Genomic DNA, 19,055 nt, shown 5'->3' with positions numbered 1-19,055 from the left:
TTGCGCGTAAACAACAGGGAGGTGTATGACAAGCGCCAGCAGTTCACAAGTTTCCAACGATTATGGCTGTATAAACCGCTTGTCTTTCGAAGTCTCTGGGTTACACCACGAGGACAGTGGCTACGATGGAACGCAGTGGGGCTCTACTTGGGTCCAGCGAGCGAGCTACGACAAGGCGCGGCCCTAAAGTGCTCTTCGTCATCATGTTCTCTTGCGTGCTCATCATGCTCTTCTTCATTCATCATGTGCCCCAAACAGCTTCAGCAATCTCAAGTCTCTTCTCGTTGTTTTTGTCTTGAAGCTTCGTAAAGGTTATGGCACAGTCGCTCTCCTTTTCCCCTACTGCAGGTTCAAGCTGCTTCGTTGGTGGGCGCAGAGCTTCTTCGCGGGCATCCCACGAGTCATCTGCGGCTTCCACGACGCAGACGGCATCGTGCGCTACGTCCAAGAGTTCAACGTGGACGAGATGCCGCTCAAGTGCGAGGTTAGCAGACTCTGCTAACATACAGCCTTTGAACTTTTCTTCTGGCAGTTTCAATCGTTTTCAGGGTGAGACGTGTCATACAGAACAAACATTAGCTTTCCCCTGAAGTAAACCATGCGGTTACAGTGGAATTACGCCTTCCCATTGGCGCAATTTGTCAGGCTCCTCCCACTGCTATGCGCGTCGCGCGTCATTTTCCGAACGAGGCACAGGCGGCCGCGGCCGTGGAATCACCGACACGGGCGTGAAAATATTGCGCGTGAAACGCCGACGTACACGAATCTCGTGCAAAAACGAACCTGTAGCGAGCTTGGGCGCCGCGAGTGAGGAGATGAAAGTCCAGCAAGGACCACTCGGCGACAGGGAGGTTAAAAAAAAGCAGAAAAACGTCACGGATTTTTTCATCCGAAACTAAGAAAAGAAATAAACAAAAACTCTTTTTAGTGGGCAATTTTTTGGTCTGTGTTGGTTCATACGAATTTCACATTATACGAATATTTTTCGCGGTCCCGTGAGATTCGTATCATCGAGATTTTACTGCATATGGGTGCACTGTCTCGATTTCATGTGTGCTCTGTGCGATTTCGTGTGCGCTTGATCTGTGAGCTTTGAAAGGGAAAATCTTCCTTGGGGCATAGTTTTCTTATTTTAGGAGTGTATCCCAATTCTGTACTGGAATAACCAAAAATAAAACTCGCTTGCTAGGCAGTGATTGACATGTAGTGGAAACTAGTTAAACTAAAATGTGCTTCTTGTCTATTTTTTATTTCAGACTATCACTTTTCAATGGGACTTACTAATTCATCACCCACAGGCTTTAAAAACCGTCGTTGTCCATTATCAAAGCTTTACAGATCCATAAAAATGTTCCTCAGAGCCTAGTCGGCTTATTTTGGGAATATACTTTTAAGTGCAGAGCACTTTAGGGGCTCGCCTTGTCGTCGTAGCTCACTCGCTGGACCCAAGTAGAGCGACACGGCGTTCCGTCATAGCTGCTGTCATCACGGCGTAACCCAGAGGCTTCAAACGCCAAGAACTTGATATAGTCATCAGCATTCGAAACTCTTGAACCGCTGGCGCTTGTCATACATCTCCCCGTTGTTTAGCGCAAAGAAAACTGCAGGTACATTTGAGGCAAAATATACGTAATTAAGAGGCAGCGCGTGCGTTCATTTGGTTGTCACGCTTGTTATGTTGGTTTTTACGATAGTAAGCGAACAAAAGTGACAGTGCGACGCCGGCACATGCGGGAAGCGGGGGGGGGGGGGGGGGGGGGGGGGGGAAGCAACCATAGAAGGAACAGAACTCCCGTTGGCGCAGTTTCAGGCAGGCGGCGCGTGAGAACTGCGAAGGCGGGAAATTTGAATTGCATTGGGTGGTCGCAGTGAGCAGATAACCGCGCTACAGCCCATTATAACAAGTCACTACTCTGCACTTCTGACAGCTTTCACATTGAGCGGAACGGCTTTAATTTTTTTATTCCACTTCAGAATTCAGACAAATTTCTAAAATGAGGAAGCTAGGCCTCCAGAAACATTTTCATGGATCTGTAAAACATTTTGTATTCGACCACGACAGTTTTAGCCCTCGCTTTCATTGAAGCTTCGCGCACGAGATGCTGGTATGTTAGCAAGGTTCATTCCCCCCCCCCTCCCCTCTTCTGCTTGGTTTGTGTGTGTGTGTGTGTGTGCAGGACCTGTGGTCGGACGGCGTCTGCCTGTTCTTCACCGACCAGGTGTTGTCGTTCATCAAGAAGCACGTAACCGAAGACAACCCAAAGTGAGCTGACTGCATGACTTTTGGGCCACGTTAAGTTGTGTCAGCTACGTCGTGGCTCGAAAGGAGATCGAATAGGAGAGACTATAGCTTGAGAATATAAAGGTTTAATAATTGAGCAAACTGAGGTCACAGTGGATAGGGACAGGGGAGCACGGGGAGAAAACGCCTGACGCGGTGAACAGCACACTCACGCACCACGCAAGAGTCCACAGCTCGCACCATACACGCTCGTTGGTACAGTAAAACCTCGTTACAAGAGACACTTGGTTATAAGAGACATTTGAATGAAAGCAGTTTGGTTGGTTTTCTTATGTTTGCCATGTTAGCAACATTGCGCACAAGAGACCTCGGTTACAAGAGACACGCTTCTTTGGTTCCACTGAGTGTCTCTTGTAACGAGGTTTTTCTGTATAAACATCCGGCCGCGGTCTTTGCGGCGGTGGTGGTTTCAAGTGCTTCGTGCTCCGAGCTTGGTCCCCCCTGGCAGGCCGCCGGTGTCTGCTTTCGTTTTCTTTCGTTTCGAGAATTCTCTGCGCGAGAATTATCCGAAGCTTCGGAGACTTCCCGGCCGCGGCGGCAGCTTTTCTGGTGGAGGCGAAAAGCAAAAACGCCCGTGTGTACGAGATCTCGGCGCACGTTAAAGATCCCCAGGTGGTCAAAAGTAATCCGGAGCCCTCCACTACGGCGCGCCTCATCGCCTGCGTTGCGTCGGCGCGTTAAACTCTACAATCAATCAAGCTTCGGAGACGGCTCACAGTTCTACAACTGCTTTGCAGACAAAGCATCGCGCGCAGTTTTTCTCGTGTGTGTGCAGAAGTAGTGGCCCTAGATCGGCTCAACCACGCTTTTATTTCTGAATTATCAGCTGAGGGGCAAAAAAGTCTCAAGTTGTAAGTACTACCGCCAGCAAATTTTTAAATGAGATTTAATGAGGTGCTTGCAATAATTAGGTAACCCGAGAACTACTGTCTCAATTATTTAAGTGTCAATGGGGCACTTGTAGATACCCACGAGATACATTTGACTGTGGTATTTTCAGCGATGTACTACAGTCTAACCCACTTATAATAATATTGAAGTAGTGCCACAAAAAAGCCATTGTTATGAACAATATTTGTTTCAACAGGTTTGGGCAGAAAAAGTTACTTTTGTAAGCGTTTAGGGGTTTTCACCCAGTATTTACAAAAAGGAAACGTAACTGCACGGCCGACCACCCAGGCTCAGCCATGCGTGTGCCAACCAACTCCACAGGGCCCCTAGGAAAGACCACCGGCTTTCACATAGAAGTCAGCCTCCGCATAAAATCCTTGAATTCTTTATTTTTTAATGATTGGCAGATTGCGTGTTACTAAAGTGACGTCATTGTATGCCTTTTTAAACATCGGTAATCAACAGTAGCCTAGCGGATGGCCTTTTACTCCACTGTAGCTTTATTTCAATATAGACAGTGTTGAAGAGGCATCCCTTGCCCCTCTTATCTCCTGTGCCAGCTGACAGCAAGAAAAGAGGCGCAGCGAGAAGTCTCCTCCTTCAGGGATAGCGCATGGCTACATAAAAGGCACCAACTTTTGCGGAGTGTTGGAAAGATAGAAAATGCCGCAACCTTCTTCATGCTTACAAGTCATCCTTGATCTCTGCCCCCATGATCTCTACCAGATCTCCAAGTACTACTAGACTTTACGTAGTCTCATACTGGCAGGCTCAGTTTTTATAACCAATAATGAGGAAAATTACCCTTGCTATAAGCGGTTTATTTTACCATATAACGTATAGCAAAGTTGATGGTGCCCACAACTGTTCATTTTTATAGCTAGTATATTGTTATGACCGGTATTTTTGTAAGTGGGTTGGACTGTAATTGCATTATCTTTTTTTCTGAACGATAAATAACCTCGCTAAATATAAAAAACTACCACGTGACAGCGCTCCCACCCACATCACAAAGCAGTGCCCTCAAATAAACTGATGGAAAGCAACTCACTTTGATAATGGCGTGGAAGAAGGAGCTACAGCAAGTCTCGCGGGGTGCATGTGGCAGATAAGCCACAAACTCGCTTGCGATTTCTCCTTTCTTTCTTTTTACTTATTTCATCCTGGTTAATCCAGAGGGAGCCTGTTTGAGGGCACTGCTTTATGATGCGGGCGGGAACACCGTTGCGTAGTATTTTTCTTATTTCGTGGGTTTTTTTATCAGTCAGGAAATATGAGTACGCAATTTGTACAACGCTGAAAATACTACAGTTAAATGTTCCTCGTGGGTACCTACAAGTGACCTGTGGACACTTTAATAATTAGGACAGTACTTGTCGAGTTGGATAAATAATTGCAACTACCTAACTAAATATCATTAACAAAAATAACTGGCCGCTACTTCATTGTACTTGATACATTATGCACTATGTTTTATTCGAGTAACTCTGTTGCTCTTCGTCGATTTGATTGATTCTGGGGTTTAACGTGTCAACGCTACGCAGGCGATGAGGCACACCGTAATGGAGGGCTCCGGATTAACTCTGACCACCTGGGGATCTTTAACGTGCGCTGAAATCTCGATCGCGCGGGAATTTTTGCTTTTCGCCTCCATCAAAAGTGGCATTGATCTTTGTAAATATCTTGATGCATGATACTAGTTGGGACCCCCTGTTGGGACACCCTGTATAATTAATGCATGTGTCGTTAATACGTGATGAGAAGTTACTAGTACATAGAGTTAGTTGCTGGTACTATAGGTGGTCAAGCACATAATCAGACAGCTACCGTATTTATTCGTTTATAACGCGGTCATGATTATAAGGTAAGGGTGCAGTTTAGAGTAAAAAAATCGTCATATATATATATATATATATATATATATATATATATATATATATATATATATAAGATAGAAATAATAATTTGCAGTCAAGAAAACCTCGGAAAGATAAGGGGAGGATGTAGTTAGTCAAGATAAAGAATTTGCACCAGACCGCACCAGACCGGTATTCTGGAGGTCGTGGGTTCGAATCCCACCTGGCGGGCCTTTTTTCTCCACTTTCTTATTTTCCAAATTCTTTATCTTGACTACCTACATCCTCCCCTTTGCTTTCCGAGGTTTTCTTGACTGTCAATAATTATTTCTGTCTTATTTCACGAGCCCCTCATTTCCTATTCTGATTCGCTACATGCATAGCGAGGGCCTCTGTTCTGGCAGTCTTGGTAACGCTGGTCGACCACTCTCGCCATGTTGTAGACGCTCGAGTCACGGCCCGGGGGTTAAAAGAAGGTCCCCTTCACCCCGAGTAGTCCGAGTGGCGCTGGCTACCACCCCCAAGCGCAGCAAACAAAAACACCTGAACATAAATACACCAGAAAGTGGAGGCTAAAGTAGCCCCGCCGGTAGCGTAGTGGTTTCACAGCAAGCCGGCCTAGTTGGAAACGATTCATGATTGGACTTGCGCAAAACAAACGGGGACGATGAAGGAACGACAAGGACTCCTTGTCGTTCCTTTCTCGTCCCCGTTTGTTTTGCGCAAGTCCAATCATGAAGGGTAGTGGTTATCGCACCAGACCGGTATTCTGGAGGTCGTAGGTTCGAATCCCACCTGGCGAGCCTTTTTTCTCCACTTTCTTATTTTCCAAATTCTTTATCTTGACTAACTACATCCTTCCCTTTGCTTTCCGAGGTTTTCTTGACTGCCAATAATTATTTCTGTCTTATTTCAACGAGCCCCTCATTTCCTATTCTGATTCGCTATATATATATATATATATATATATATATATATATATATATATATATATATATATATATATATATATATATATATATATATATATACACACATACATAACATACATACATACATATATATACTGAGCTTCGCATATCGCATATAAAGGTGTGTATGACTCTGACACTACGGGTATAGACCTTATGCAAAAACTGGCGCCCTCTTGCGGGAACCGCGTGCGCTTCCGCCATGTTGGGGGATTCCCGGATCTCCGGATACCGCAGTATACATGATAGCTCGGGGTTAGCGACGCGCACATCGGCATTTATCACTGTCCAAGATGCTTAAATACTGCCGTGTAACTTGCTGTGCACAAAGATGATACGAGGACGACCACGGAAATAGCGTACACATCTTTTCTTTTTTACTTCTCAACAGATCGAAGCATGATTCGAGCCGTGCGTGAAGTTGCTTGCGGGTGTCGACTTCCCTTCGCACAGTAATATTATAGCTAGATCGTATGCATAGTCACGAAGCGAACAATATGTGCAGGACTAGAAATGTCCCAAAGTGAGCTTTTTTCTAGCCCTGTATTTGCCGCCGACCACTCCTGCCTGCTGGTAGTAAAGGCGCACTACATCGGTTAGCTCGTACTTTACCGTGTGGGATGAGTTTTGAATCTGCCGTTCGTGCTTTGCGCGCCCGTGTTTTCTTTTTATTCTGGACGTTCGGTGGGCTTTTATGGACGTACTACGCATTCTTTCGTTTGCCAAACGTTACAGGAAATAAGGGATCCGCGAGAGTTGCAACCTTCACGTTGCGTCATGAGTAGCGCAAGTGAGTCAGTGACGTACGTATACAGTAACCCGTGGCACGTGCATCGGTCATTTACCTCTCGTCGCCCGCTGTTCGACCGTAGCCTATTTTCCCAAGATTAAATTTTTCGAGCGGAATTTTCTATGTGGTAGTGTGCACCCAGTTTTATTGTCCAGGGCGCGAGCAGGGGACGCTCAGCGGTTGCCGCAAGGCACGCGCTCACGAGCGCTCGGCAATTTCTCGCTCTTTAAGGTTTTCGCAGTTTATTTTTTTGCTGAAGAATTTCCGTGTGCTAGGGACGCTCGGCGGTCGCCGCGAGGCACGCGTTTACCAGCGGTCGGCAATTTATTGGTAATTTAATTATTCATTGGCAATTTATTGGTAATATATTGGCAATTTTTAACGCGTTACACGCCACACGCGTTACGCGCTACGCATTACGGCCAGCTACAACAGCTCCGCTTTTGAAAAATGCCAGGTATGCAATTTACCCGCCGCGGTGGCTCAGTGGCTAAGGCGTTGCGCTGCTGAGCACGAGGTCGCGGGTTCGATTCCCGGCCGCGGCGGCCGCTTTTCTGATGGAGGCGAAAAGCAAAAACGCCCGTGTGTACGAGATTTCGGCGCACGATAAAGATCCCCAGGTGGTCAAAATTAATCCGGAGCCCTCCACTACGGCGCGCCTCATCGCCTGCGTTGCGTCGGCGCGTTAAACCCCACAATCAATCAAATCAGGTATGCAATTTATTTTATTAAGTGTTTTTTGTTTTCAGGTTTCCTCTGCGTCACAGAGAATCCTTAGCGTATATCGCGGAGTGCCCCCCCCCCCCTCCATTATTTCAACCTCAGGGAAGCCCGCATCGGCTCGAAGCGTTTCAGGAATGACCTTCTGAGAAACCCGCAGGATGCGAACCTACACATATGTGCTTTCAATGTTTGCTTTTCAAAGCCAAAAAAAAAAGAAGAAGAAACACGACAGCCTCCAAAATCTTCCTGCGTATTTACGAAGTCGCTCGCAGATGTGGGCAACAGAGAAAGGTCCACAGATCACTCGTCACTCATTTTGCTGCGCTTAAATCTGAATATGAAAGGATCGCCAAGCCCAGAAAGCCCCTCACACGCTCCGTACCAAGCAATCCCGCGACCGCCATCCCCCAACATGGCGTCGAGTGCTCGTTTCGTTTTTCTTCCGGTAGATGGCGGCACTTTTGCATAAGGTCTATTGGAAAAAAACCTCACCAACTATTTTTGAATAGATACAGTACTGCTTTGAGCTTTGCTCCAGTGTCCTGGCTTCGCTAAAGGAGCCATGAAGAGAAAATACAACTTCGTTTAATTTGAAAGAACTAGGATTCAGTATCTCACTCAGCTCCATTAGAGCCACGAAAGATGTTTTTAACGAAAAAAAAGCAAGAAGTATTTAAAAACTTTCCAATTTTGCGCCACAGTGACGTGTTATGAGCGAGAATGACGTCATACCGGCCAACAATAAAATATAATTTTCAGTGCGTTAACTGCACGTTAGCATTCAAGTGATGCGGTCAAGTGGAACTAGAGGCCCCATTACAGACGTTCAGTCATGTGTCGTCGCGACAGGTCAGTTAGGCGGCCGCCAATCGCGCAAACAAGTTTCCGTGACGTCATTGAAAAGTTGCGGGAAATTGGCTAGGGGGTCGCGGCTGCTTCACACGTTTTCTATAATATATCCGCCATTTGTTCGAAGATTGCGATGATATTGGTATCATTGTTATCGGGACTAAGCAGTCTTTCTAATGAACCCAACTTGTATTTTGTCTTCATGGCTCCTTTACAAATAAATTTCTTAGTGTTCGGGGGCTTGACATTTGTAAGCATTCGTTCTTGGAAGGCGCACCTCACTTTCCGTTTGCAACTTTGACCCAAAACTCTACTTAATGACACAACTTAATGAATTGACACTGCCCGCTGCAGTGTCCCAGCTTCACACAAAAACCAACTAGTGTGCTGGAACAAAATGTAAGAAACATCGCAAAGGACAGGACGTAGAGTAGAAGACAAACACGCGGCGCAGGCTAACAACGAAGTTTTATTGCTTGCAGGCGGCTTATGTACACATCTACAAAGCAATGGAAATCTACGGCTCCAGGAGCCTGCAAATTCACTAAAATCGAATGTCGGCGGTCACCTAGCTGCGCACTGTCGCCAGTAAGTGCCAACCAAAATTTCATCAGTGTCGTATTATTGAAGGTATGCAAATTAACGCACACGTCAAAGTTTTGAAGCCTTTTGCATTAGTCAGAGGGGCGATAAATGTGTAAGCAAAGCTTCCCTGCTTCTGTATGAAAATGAAATCGCGTATCTTTCAAATGTATAACTGGGCCTTACTTATCGATGACCATGTGACAATAACTTGTGTAATTTCCTCCTCCCTTGATATCTGTAATTTCCTTTTCCCTTTCCACTGCTTTGTAGATGTGTACATAAGCCGCCTACAAGCGATAAAACTTGGTTGTTAGTCAGTGCCGCGTGTTTGTCTTCTACTCTACGTCCTCTCCTTTGCGCTGTTTCTTACATTTTTGAACATGCACCAACCTGCCCACTCTCTTTCCGTTCTAAGATGGAGCAAGCCATTTATACGCGTCGGCGTTTATTCTTTGACCAGGAACTCTACTCTGAAGAAGCACCAGCATTTAGTCGATGCATCTTCTCTGCAGGGAGTTCTACGTCTTCCAGTATGTGCCGTCTTCTGACCAAGTCGTCTGCACGCACCTCACCGAACCGGGGGAGTTTGCCTTCATGCCGACGTGGTACCTTGAGCCACACGACACGAAGCGACGTGTTTGCAGGCATGGTGAAACCACCTCCGTCCGTTTGTGCGACAAATGCAACGTGGATGTGGCATTGCATTCCGATTTTCAGTAAATCAAGGAAAGGACACGCAGCTGTGTCGGATTTTCACGGCAGCTGTTGTGCATTGTACTCAAAGTTAACAGTAAGGCAGTGAGTAATGAGACGTTATAAAGGAGTAGTCATAATGGGACACTGAGTGCCTTATAGTTCCAAAGAGACAATTGTATCGTTCTCGACATATACGAGTACATTTGCACTATGAGCATTGTAACATGGGCATTTTTAGCCACCATTGTCAATGTTGCTGCCCCAAGCTAGAGGGCGTTCATTCTGTTTTACGAATGTTTTTTCATACGAAAGCAAAAATAAAGTTCACCGAGTTTCTGACTGTTGTAACTTCTTTCTCAATACTAGGCTGAATGTTGCCTGATTGGGAAAGCAAGCTTTATTTTATTAGCTGTTTTGTTACTGCACCTATTCGAAATCGTTCAATATGAACGATACCTTGCGCGTCCCTTTTCGTAGCGTTCCAGGCGTTTCTGGAACAAGTAAAGCTATTTAGAGTTATCTCAGAGAATTCCCTCTCAAAATTAGTTTGGTTTTCATTTTTGCAACAAAAACATGATTTTTGGTACAATTTTGCATCACCTGTGTGTGGAAAAGGGGCGTGATCATCGCGCATCACTGCTACCAAAGAAGGCATGCCACTCGTAATCGCTCTACATTAGCGTTTGTTTTTTGTTATCAGGGCACGAATGGTGAATCAGAAGATGATTTTCAATTGTCAGGTGCTCTTTGACTAATAATTTCTGAAATCGGCTGAAAATATCGAGCAGTGCCTGTTTTCAGAGTTACTTCATGATTTTAGGCAGTTTTATAGCCTTTGTGCACGTTGTTCTAGGTTGTGTTGTGGTTCTACTTACCACAGGAACATTCACAAACAGTTTACGACAGTGTTCGTTTCGTTTCTGCATCGCGAAATTCATATTTGGCACTACTATGCAGTTACGCAACTTCAAGTCTACCTGCCATGGCGCCTTGAGCGTCTGCTACTAATCATTGAAGAAGCATGCCACTCCTGATTTCATTCCACCCTAACTCGATTTCTGCGATAAGAACTTCTGATGCAAGTCAAAAGATGGCACCCAGTTACCAGATATCAGTTCTGACGAGGAGAGCGCTTCAAACCGTCCTTACACACCGCCAGCTGTTCGCCTGCCAGTTTCGTTTCCATACGAGGGTATGTCCGGCGGTCTAGTGTTGCTTCTTAGTTGAACTGGCTATTCCAATGACGGAGTCTCCAAGTAGTATTCTACTGTTTCATTCCAAAACTGTGAAGTGGCGCTGCAATGCAGGAGGCTCGTAGTGCTGATCTTTTTTATCGCGCAACAGCTGCTCGGCCAAAGTTTGCAGGGAATGATTCTACCGCATCGCACTTCATTCCCGCAAGCAAGGCTACAATAGCGAGTAAGACGATGATAAGAAATTGCAAGTTTATGCTTTGAGAGATAACTGACTGTGAAGGTCAACAAGCATCAATTACGGGGTTTCGTTTTCAACTCCATGCATGTTTTGCCGCATCGCGTGCTTGTCCCGAATACTGTGCTGGCCGTAAATGCAAAGTCGGTCATTGACAGGATGTTTTCACGTTACGTGGGGGCACGTAACATGCGTCTGATAATGCCAAACCGCCAGATTTTGTTCCAGGGAACCACCCAAAATTGCACATTTTGAAATGGAGGTTGGGCTTCAACGCATGGCACGAGCACCATGGGTGGTAACGTTCTTTTTAATATCTGACAAACTGTTCTGTGCAGTTCAACATTTTTTCTAGGATGTGTTTGTCAAATGTTTCCCTACAAAATGCATATTCAAAATTTTTTATACTACCGACGGTTTGTTATACCCAACTCCTTTTTTGTCATTTTCTTCGGCAACTTGACAAAAAGTGACGATATTTGGCTGTGCACCGTGTATGTATGTTACATATCTAAGCAGGCAACGGACTTGCGATTCGGTGCTTGATTCGCGTCGTTTAATCGCGCTCAATAAATTTATTCGACGGTATTGCCTCACCTACTCGCTAGTATACGTGTACCCCACCGTGCGCAAACCGTGTGGCGTAAAATGTTAAGCAAGAATCATTTAGTTTGCGAAAACACAAAACAAATTTTCCGCTCGTTTTCAAGGCGTTTCCAGGCCAGCAGCGCCCGCTGAATCGGCTGCGCTCCTTGTGTCCGCTGGCATGCTCCTGCTGAAGCGACCATTTACAGTTACCTCAGGCTCAGCAACGTTCTGTTTATGCTACCTGTGAACTTTCCTTTGTCGTCCGCACGCAAGGAGAATGAACGATAATTATCGTCAAGAAGTTAGACCACCCGACCTGGCGATACTGCCCCACGCCGCAACGATCACGACAGCTTGGTTTTAAGTTCCGACTACTGGACATTCCTTCGATAAACGTGTTCATGTAGTAAATTAGCTCATTTTAAGCATTCGGTCAGTTATCTCGTCAGCTCAGAGGTTTTAAGTTCGCGCAACTCACACGCTGCGTGAGACAGACATCGGCGCAAACTTGTGCAAGAATATCGGCTAGCAGAACGATAGTCGAGAAGCGTGCGAAACAGCGTAAACAGTGTACAAATAGCCAGTTTACATCAAACGTGGTTACAATTCTGCTTGCGCCACTCGCCCGCGTTGTTGACTGAAAGTTCGAGCATGTCGATCAGTCGTATCAGAGACCAGACATCTCCCGTTCAGTTGCAGGGCGAGTTCCATCATGGCGCCGATGCTGTAGCTTTATCGGACCCTTTGCAAGCCCGCTCGGTGCTCTATGCCGACATGTTGTGCAGACGAGGGAGAACTGTGATTGGCTACTTACTGACTTACTGAAATGTCACTTCATGAGTTGAAGAGGAAAGCCTCAGTGAAACGTCCGTAACTGCATGCATTTATTTTCCTGTTTGTCGATATCGTGCGGGCAACACAACGGGTATGCATTGTTTGTTTATCAAGCTTCCACGGTGATATGACGTCAGAACAGAATGCCAGGAAGCCATCGAGAAACATGGTCAAACTGTTAATGAGCAACTTGGTGCTCTCATTGCGCAGGTTAGCTCACTTGCACAGATTATGGCACAGTGCCAGCAAACACATACGCTCATACTGAACCGCCTTGACCACTTGGAAAGTCAATCAACGCCGTCCCTAGCCGGTCATCTCGGAAAGAAAAGCCGTACCATCGACTGACTACGACAGACACGGCAGGCAAGGACCTCTCTACGTCCCTCCATGCACTCTTAATCTGGTTCCACGTAAGATCCACTTAGTAACTGGAACTTTTTTGCAAAAAAGTTCCAGTTATATATTTGGAACCGTGTTCCACATATCTTGAAAATTAAGTGGAACAGTGCCCCACATATTTTTGCAACTAAATTATGTGGATCGGTGTTCCAAATAAAAGTATGCGGATCACTGTTCCAAATAAAAGGGCAGTTTAAGTTACTGGAACATTGATCCATGTAAAATGATTATAGAATTTATCCGGTGCGCCGTTCCAGGTACCTTCAGACCAGCTGTTTATATAAAACGGTGTTCCTATAGGCATTGGGAAGCTGTCTATGGGACTCCACTTTTCCAATATTTCTGCTTTCCTGTCGGTATACAGCGAGGTCATATGCCAGGCTGGCGGATGCGTTGGTATCAGCAGGAGACCGCAAGCACCATTTTAACACAGCCTTGATATATGACCCGCAGTGATACCAACAATTGGAAAGCAGAAACCATCGCAGCAGTGTGGTCCCTGACAGTTCCCAACAGTTGCCTATCGGAGCACAGTTCTATATAAAAGTTGGTCTGAGGCACCTAGAGCGGCACACAGTCTTTGGCTTCACCCGCAGAATCCTCTTCTGACTTTCAGCTGCATGTAAAATAAACAATATACTTGCATTAAAATACGCACGAAACCAACTATTATGACTCATACACTGCTTTTCAATATACTATACAACTTTATTGGGTGTTAGTATGCATACATTTCAGATTTGAATAGCTGTCTATTTTAAATTGCACAGAAAATGACCAACGTACAAGGAATAAATACCATAACGATAACAATAGGCTCCAAGTGGCATTTTCACATATTGACCTTTACTCAGAAACATGGTTAATAAAGACGGTATTAAGGGCAACTGCTTCAAAATAAATAGACGTGTGCGTCTACCGCGGCACTGACACAGACATTATACAACAGTGAGCATCAAATATGCTGTCTTATCAGATAAACAAAGGTAATTCAAAGGCGGAATGACTCATTGCGCTTGCCATACTATGTTTACGCAGAACTGTTTGGGAAAATGCAGTTTGCTATTAAATTTATGGAAAGGCCTAAAAACAAGCCATACACGGTTGTATTATCACAAATCTACAACAGTGCAGTGCAAGAGTTTAGGAAAACAACGCTCGAGCCAAGATTAACGATAAAACATTTTGACACGAGAGGTCACATGTAGCAGTATGCCACCATCAAAACATGATTATTAAAGATAGTAGTTTCCTGACACCAGACGTAAGTGTACCATCAAGCTATTTGTAGGCAAAATAGACTTTATGAGCGTCCTGAAAAGGCCTGAATTAAGGCACGTTACTTGCCCAAACAATTTGTAGTTTAAAATAATTCATCCCTAGAAATCTCACAAAAGCCAGCGTGAATCTTATATAATTTTGCAAACCAGGTAGCTGGAAGCATGTTACACATATTAAAATTTAACAAGCAGACTAATTGTATACGTCATCAATTCAAGCGAGAACAAGTCGGACATCCTTAAGAAGCAAACAAGCCAGCGTTGAATCATAGAGGTGACCAGTTTTACAAAGTAGACTTGAAAGCATTTTTTCCAACCTCAACATTTTACCTTAGGTGAAATTCACAGTTGCGTGCTATAAAAACCCTCCCGTCTTGCTATCAGTGCAATTGTGACCAAAGCCGTGCTTCTGCCAAGCAAGAAATGCAGATTTATTCAAAGAAGAAACCTGTTCAAGCCAAATACGCACATTTTCAATTCTTCTAGGTCATGGGTGTCAGCTCATATCCGGTACTAAAATTTATCAATGAAGGCGAAAGCCATCTGCGTAAATAATCACTGTCACTTTTGCATCAGCAGCAGCACTGCCATGAAAAAAAATCTCATGAGATACACTTGAATAATAAGGACGTTATAATGCGGTGCCATGAACTACATTAACACCCACTATAGATTCAAAGGCAGCCTGCTCATTGTGCCAATGATGAAAAATAAGGAATGACTTCAGTGTTCAGTTGACATGAAACTTGCATGTGCCAGTAACTTAAACCTCTTCATCTGATTTCACCCCCTTCATGCCTTTCATCTGACCTCCTTCCTGCCTTTTAAGAGATACGTTAACCTCTACCAATAATTTAGAATCCCAAGTATAGCTGAACACTTCAAGTATTTCAACAGAGACTCCAACTTAAATGACACGAGGCCACTGTCAAACTTCTCATGCTTTCCAAGAACTCCCTGCAAAAGTCCCAAGAACTCTTCAAAGGCACACAACCATACGAACATGATGACACGATGAAAAAGATGACATATGCGGCGAAGAGGATGACCACATCCTGAAGTGACAATGCAGGCGGCGAATCCGTGATGTGTTTCTTGCGGGCAATATTGATGGCGCCGGTCCCTTCTCTCAGAATAACTGGGCCTCGAGAAGACTTACTGCTCACCTAATGTACCTTCAAGGAAACAAGAAAATTTTGTTACTGATTGCTCTAAATGAGTGAGTTGCTTAGTCCCTTTCATAACACAGTAATTGATTTAAAATCAGTGATTTCTTGGGTTTTTTTTCTGGGGGTGCTGCTAAAGGTGAAAGTGCGCTAAACAATATCACCACAGACAATCAATGAAATTGCCCTGATTCTGGAAAGTACCAACTTTGCTGCCTCGGTATCCTGAATATAAGTTTTTTTTATCCTTGAGAGGTTTCGTTTATTAATCAATTTATTTATTATTATATAATAATTACTATAATCACCTTTCGGCATCATATTTTACACACCTTCTCTCTGCAAAAAATGTTCTCTGTACTGTATAATGTGCTCCCTAGAATGCTGTAGTGAAACTGGCTTATTATAACTTACAGCTAAACGATGTTTCTACCACAAAGAAATAAATGGCCAGTCATAGGAAATCATATATATCGCACTGCGGCACAAAAATTTTTGGAATTAGTTCCCCCTAAAATATTTCCCTCTCGATATGTATTACCTACATGGTTCGTAGTGGTATGAGGCAGAAGTTGAGCTGACTAATGCTGAACTAGGCTGTTGCACAATTTTTTTATAAATCGCAACTATAGCACATTTTCTTGCAGACGTCACTTTCTGTGCTCTAAACAATTCCCTTTAAAAAAATTACCCCTTATTTAACCACCTGTCAAAATCCAATGCAAGCATTACTCATGCTACGCCTGTGTTTGGGAGTATTGTTGGTTCTACGGGCGTATTAAAAGCGGGAAATTTAAATCGTCAGTTGCCACCGTATTGTTGTAGCAGGAACCACGTTGGGCGTGTCCGTGGTGCTGGCAAATCACAACAACTCTCAAGGTGTAAAAGCTAAATATTTACAAAACTAAAATACAAAATAGTGGTTTTTTTGGCCACTGTTGGAGCATCCGTAATAGGCGGAATGTGACCACAATGGCCAATATTGGCGTTCACGATAACTTCTTAACACTGAGATTTTATTAGGACGAACAGACCCAGAAATTGAGTCTCGGAAAAACAAAATTCCAGCTTACCCAACCAAAATTAAGACCCGGGTGTTTCTGCCAGGGCAGTCTCAAAGTGCACTTCCAGGAACGTTTCGCTAACGTGTTCCGAAAAGCTCCTACTGTCACCTTGAGCCACAGGCCAAGCTGTCACTGAAAAGAAGTTTGAAACTATTAGTTGTAAAGAAACTACCTAAAAACGCGCCATGAAAGACCCAAAAATGGCAGTGCGTACTTACTTGTAGAATGCAATGATTTCATCCTGTGCAAGAGCTTTAATGTGTTGCCTTCTGATGACACACTTCCAAGAAGGGGTCCAAATACAATTAAATTGGCCACATGCATTCCTTGCACCACTGTTTTAGGTCTATCTTCGACCTATTGCCTAGAAAATAAACAGTACAAAAAAATCAGAATAAATTTATGCCTCGCTTTACCCAGGGAGCACCAGAAAATATTGAACAATGTCTGATTCGTTCCACGAAAGTAGAATGTCTTTTTTACAGCGGAAGCGCTGGTAATCTTTTTTTGCTAAACAATTTGAGATATAAAAATATTTGAACATACTAGCTCACCTGTCCTTTGTCTATGCGAACTGGTGAATATCTGCACAATATGCACAACTCAAAAAGTACTCTTTTGTGGCTTATGAGCTCCGCAGGGCATTCATAATCCGCCACACTCTCCCCGATGACCCTTCAGCATTCCAAAGATGTCTTCAGCCAGTGAATGCCACAGCCATGACTTCGCAGGAGCATGTAAAGAAAGGAAATATTTTTTTTTTTGCAGAGCAACAAAAACATTTGTCACCACCTATCAGTGGAGGGCCAAATGTCTCCACAGTCAACCATATACTCTTTCTGAACAGGTCATAGAGTATGAATACAGAATGTAGCAATCTGCTTTTGCAGTATAATTTCTACGTTCAAAGTAGAACAGAAATGGATTAATGTTTGGTGCACATCATGATGCAACAACTTTGCACCCGAGCGTTATGAAAATTATTCCAACTCTCGAGCTGCCACTGACATTGATAGCATAAAATGTCAGGAATGTATTATTTTTAAACTTACTTTGTGACGTTCAAACTTCTGATAGTCCACACATAAATTTTGTGGGTAATTATTCTGAGGTCTCACATTACCACTGACTTTGACAGCATAGAAACGGCACCACACTTTCTGCGTGTTTCCACCTGCCTTCCCCTCCAAAAAAGGAACGTTTTGTTACTACGCTACTGCTCAGACAACCACTTTCCCTTGCATTTCACTACACGTCAGGGAGCCAACTAATGTTGACTAGTGTAAATAGACCATCTGAATTCATCGAAGGCATTGGAAGAAACAAGGAACAACTACACACACAGCACAGATAAACGTAAGCAGTGCTGCCGCCAACGCCTTGAACGCGCATCAACATTAGGCGGAATAGCGTGATTAGCACAGTAAATTGATGGCTCTCAGAAGACCAACACAACGCAATTAACACGGAAGTTTGAAAATACCGATAAGTCTAAAGACAGACGCTCCGACAAACATGTTGTGCAGTGTGTGCGCGTGAGACAATAGCGTGCGACTAACCCGAGAAGATTCAGTACCGCTGACAGGTACAGCAACCGATAAGGGGACATGCAGACTCGAGAAATGCGCGCACCAGGCACTTTCTAAATAGCACTAGCTAACGTACGCAGTCATAAATGTCAAGCCGTCTCCGACCCACAAACACACAAGCTTAATTAAGTGAATAACGGCCGCAAACGTTTCTCGCATTGAAGAGCAAGTGGAGCGGCACGTTTATCGGACGCAGTGATGAACAAGTCAAAGAACAACAACCGTTACCAGAACATAAATAAGCAGCACTGACCTTTTTTGCGCCTCCCGGCAAAACTTCACTTCGTCGAACAGTAAATACAGCCCGAGGACCCGAGGACATGAAGAAATCCGTAGTTTCACGCCACAACCAAACTGGTAACCGTTCCGGCCAGTCTGACCGACAGTTCATTTAGTACATCAGGCGCATAACGCAAGCAATCGAGAAAACCGCTATAGAAGGCCACTGGTGGCGCTGCAGGCGGATGAACAAAAACTAGCTTCCGTAAACGTTGAGACGTAGGGGCGCTGCTGTCGTTAAAAGTGTTCACGCAGTCCCGTTTTTCCCTCATCGTCGTTGTACCCGTTGCCGTCCCACTATACCATGCATCAACGCAAGCGGCGCACCTGCCCTTCAGGGGAGGAATTAACCGACCATTTCGGCGGGTGAGGAGGAGCGCTAGGCGGATGTGACGTCACGTTTGTTCCCAGCGCTCCCGCGCGGTATGTTTACATTTTTCCGAGTGCTGCCTACACGGCGTGCGCGCCGTAGAGATTCAAGTAGCCGCGTTGGACTTTTGCTGTCAACGCGAGTGTGGATGGTTGTCGCCCTGTCAATCGTCGTTCAACAGCTCCAGCGTCTTCTGGCTCTACGGCTGTGCAATCAGCCGTGGGCGTTCAACTGTCCACCATCGGCCGACTCAGGTGAGCGCTCCTTTTTGGCGGGTTTGCAATCAGTTCGCATATCTCCTACTGAAAAGCTCAATTGCTTTCTGCTCGCTGCAGTTATATTAGCGACGTTTACGAAATTCTTAACGGCGCGTTCTCACCGTCTTGCGT

General features: G+C 44.7%; 1 protein-coding gene and 1 long non-coding RNA gene across 2 annotated transcripts in view; one reads left to right on the top strand and one right to left on the bottom strand.

Moving 5' to 3' along the window:
- Positions 1-9,997, top strand: part of LOC144151484 (decapping and exoribonuclease protein-like) — a 31,699-nt gene extending 21,702 nt beyond the window's left edge. The window contains exons 4-6 of the mRNA XM_077682544.1: positions 349-484; positions 2,178-2,263; positions 9,480-9,997. Of these exons, the coding sequence (XP_077538670.1) occupies positions 349-484; positions 2,178-2,263; positions 9,480-9,687 (430 nt within the window). The 3' untranslated portion in view covers positions 9,688-9,997. The remainder of the gene's footprint in view (positions 1-348; positions 485-2,177; positions 2,264-9,479) is intronic.
- Positions 9,998-13,310: 3,313 nt separating this feature from the next.
- On the bottom strand, positions 13,311-18,408 carry LOC144153943 (uncharacterized). The gene is made up of 5 exons (XR_013319415.1): positions 18,271-18,408; positions 16,983-17,151; positions 16,647-16,792; positions 16,438-16,560; positions 13,311-15,373 (listed from the first exon to the last, which is right to left on the bottom strand). It is a non-coding gene; the product is annotated as an uncharacterized LOC144153943 (long non-coding RNA).
- Between the last annotated feature and the right edge of the window lie 647 nt (positions 18,409-19,055).

The sequence above is a fragment of the Haemaphysalis longicornis genome, unplaced genomic scaffold, assembly GCF_048455015.1.
Source record: "Haemaphysalis longicornis isolate Haplotype H1 unplaced genomic scaffold, Haemaphysalis longicornis Haplotype H1 scaffold_9, whole genome shotgun sequence".
Lineage (NCBI taxonomy): Eukaryota > Metazoa > Arthropoda > Arachnida > Ixodida > Ixodidae > Haemaphysalis > Haemaphysalis longicornis.
Note: the sequence above shows the minus strand (reverse complement) of the source record. Positions and strands in the feature narration are given on the sequence as shown.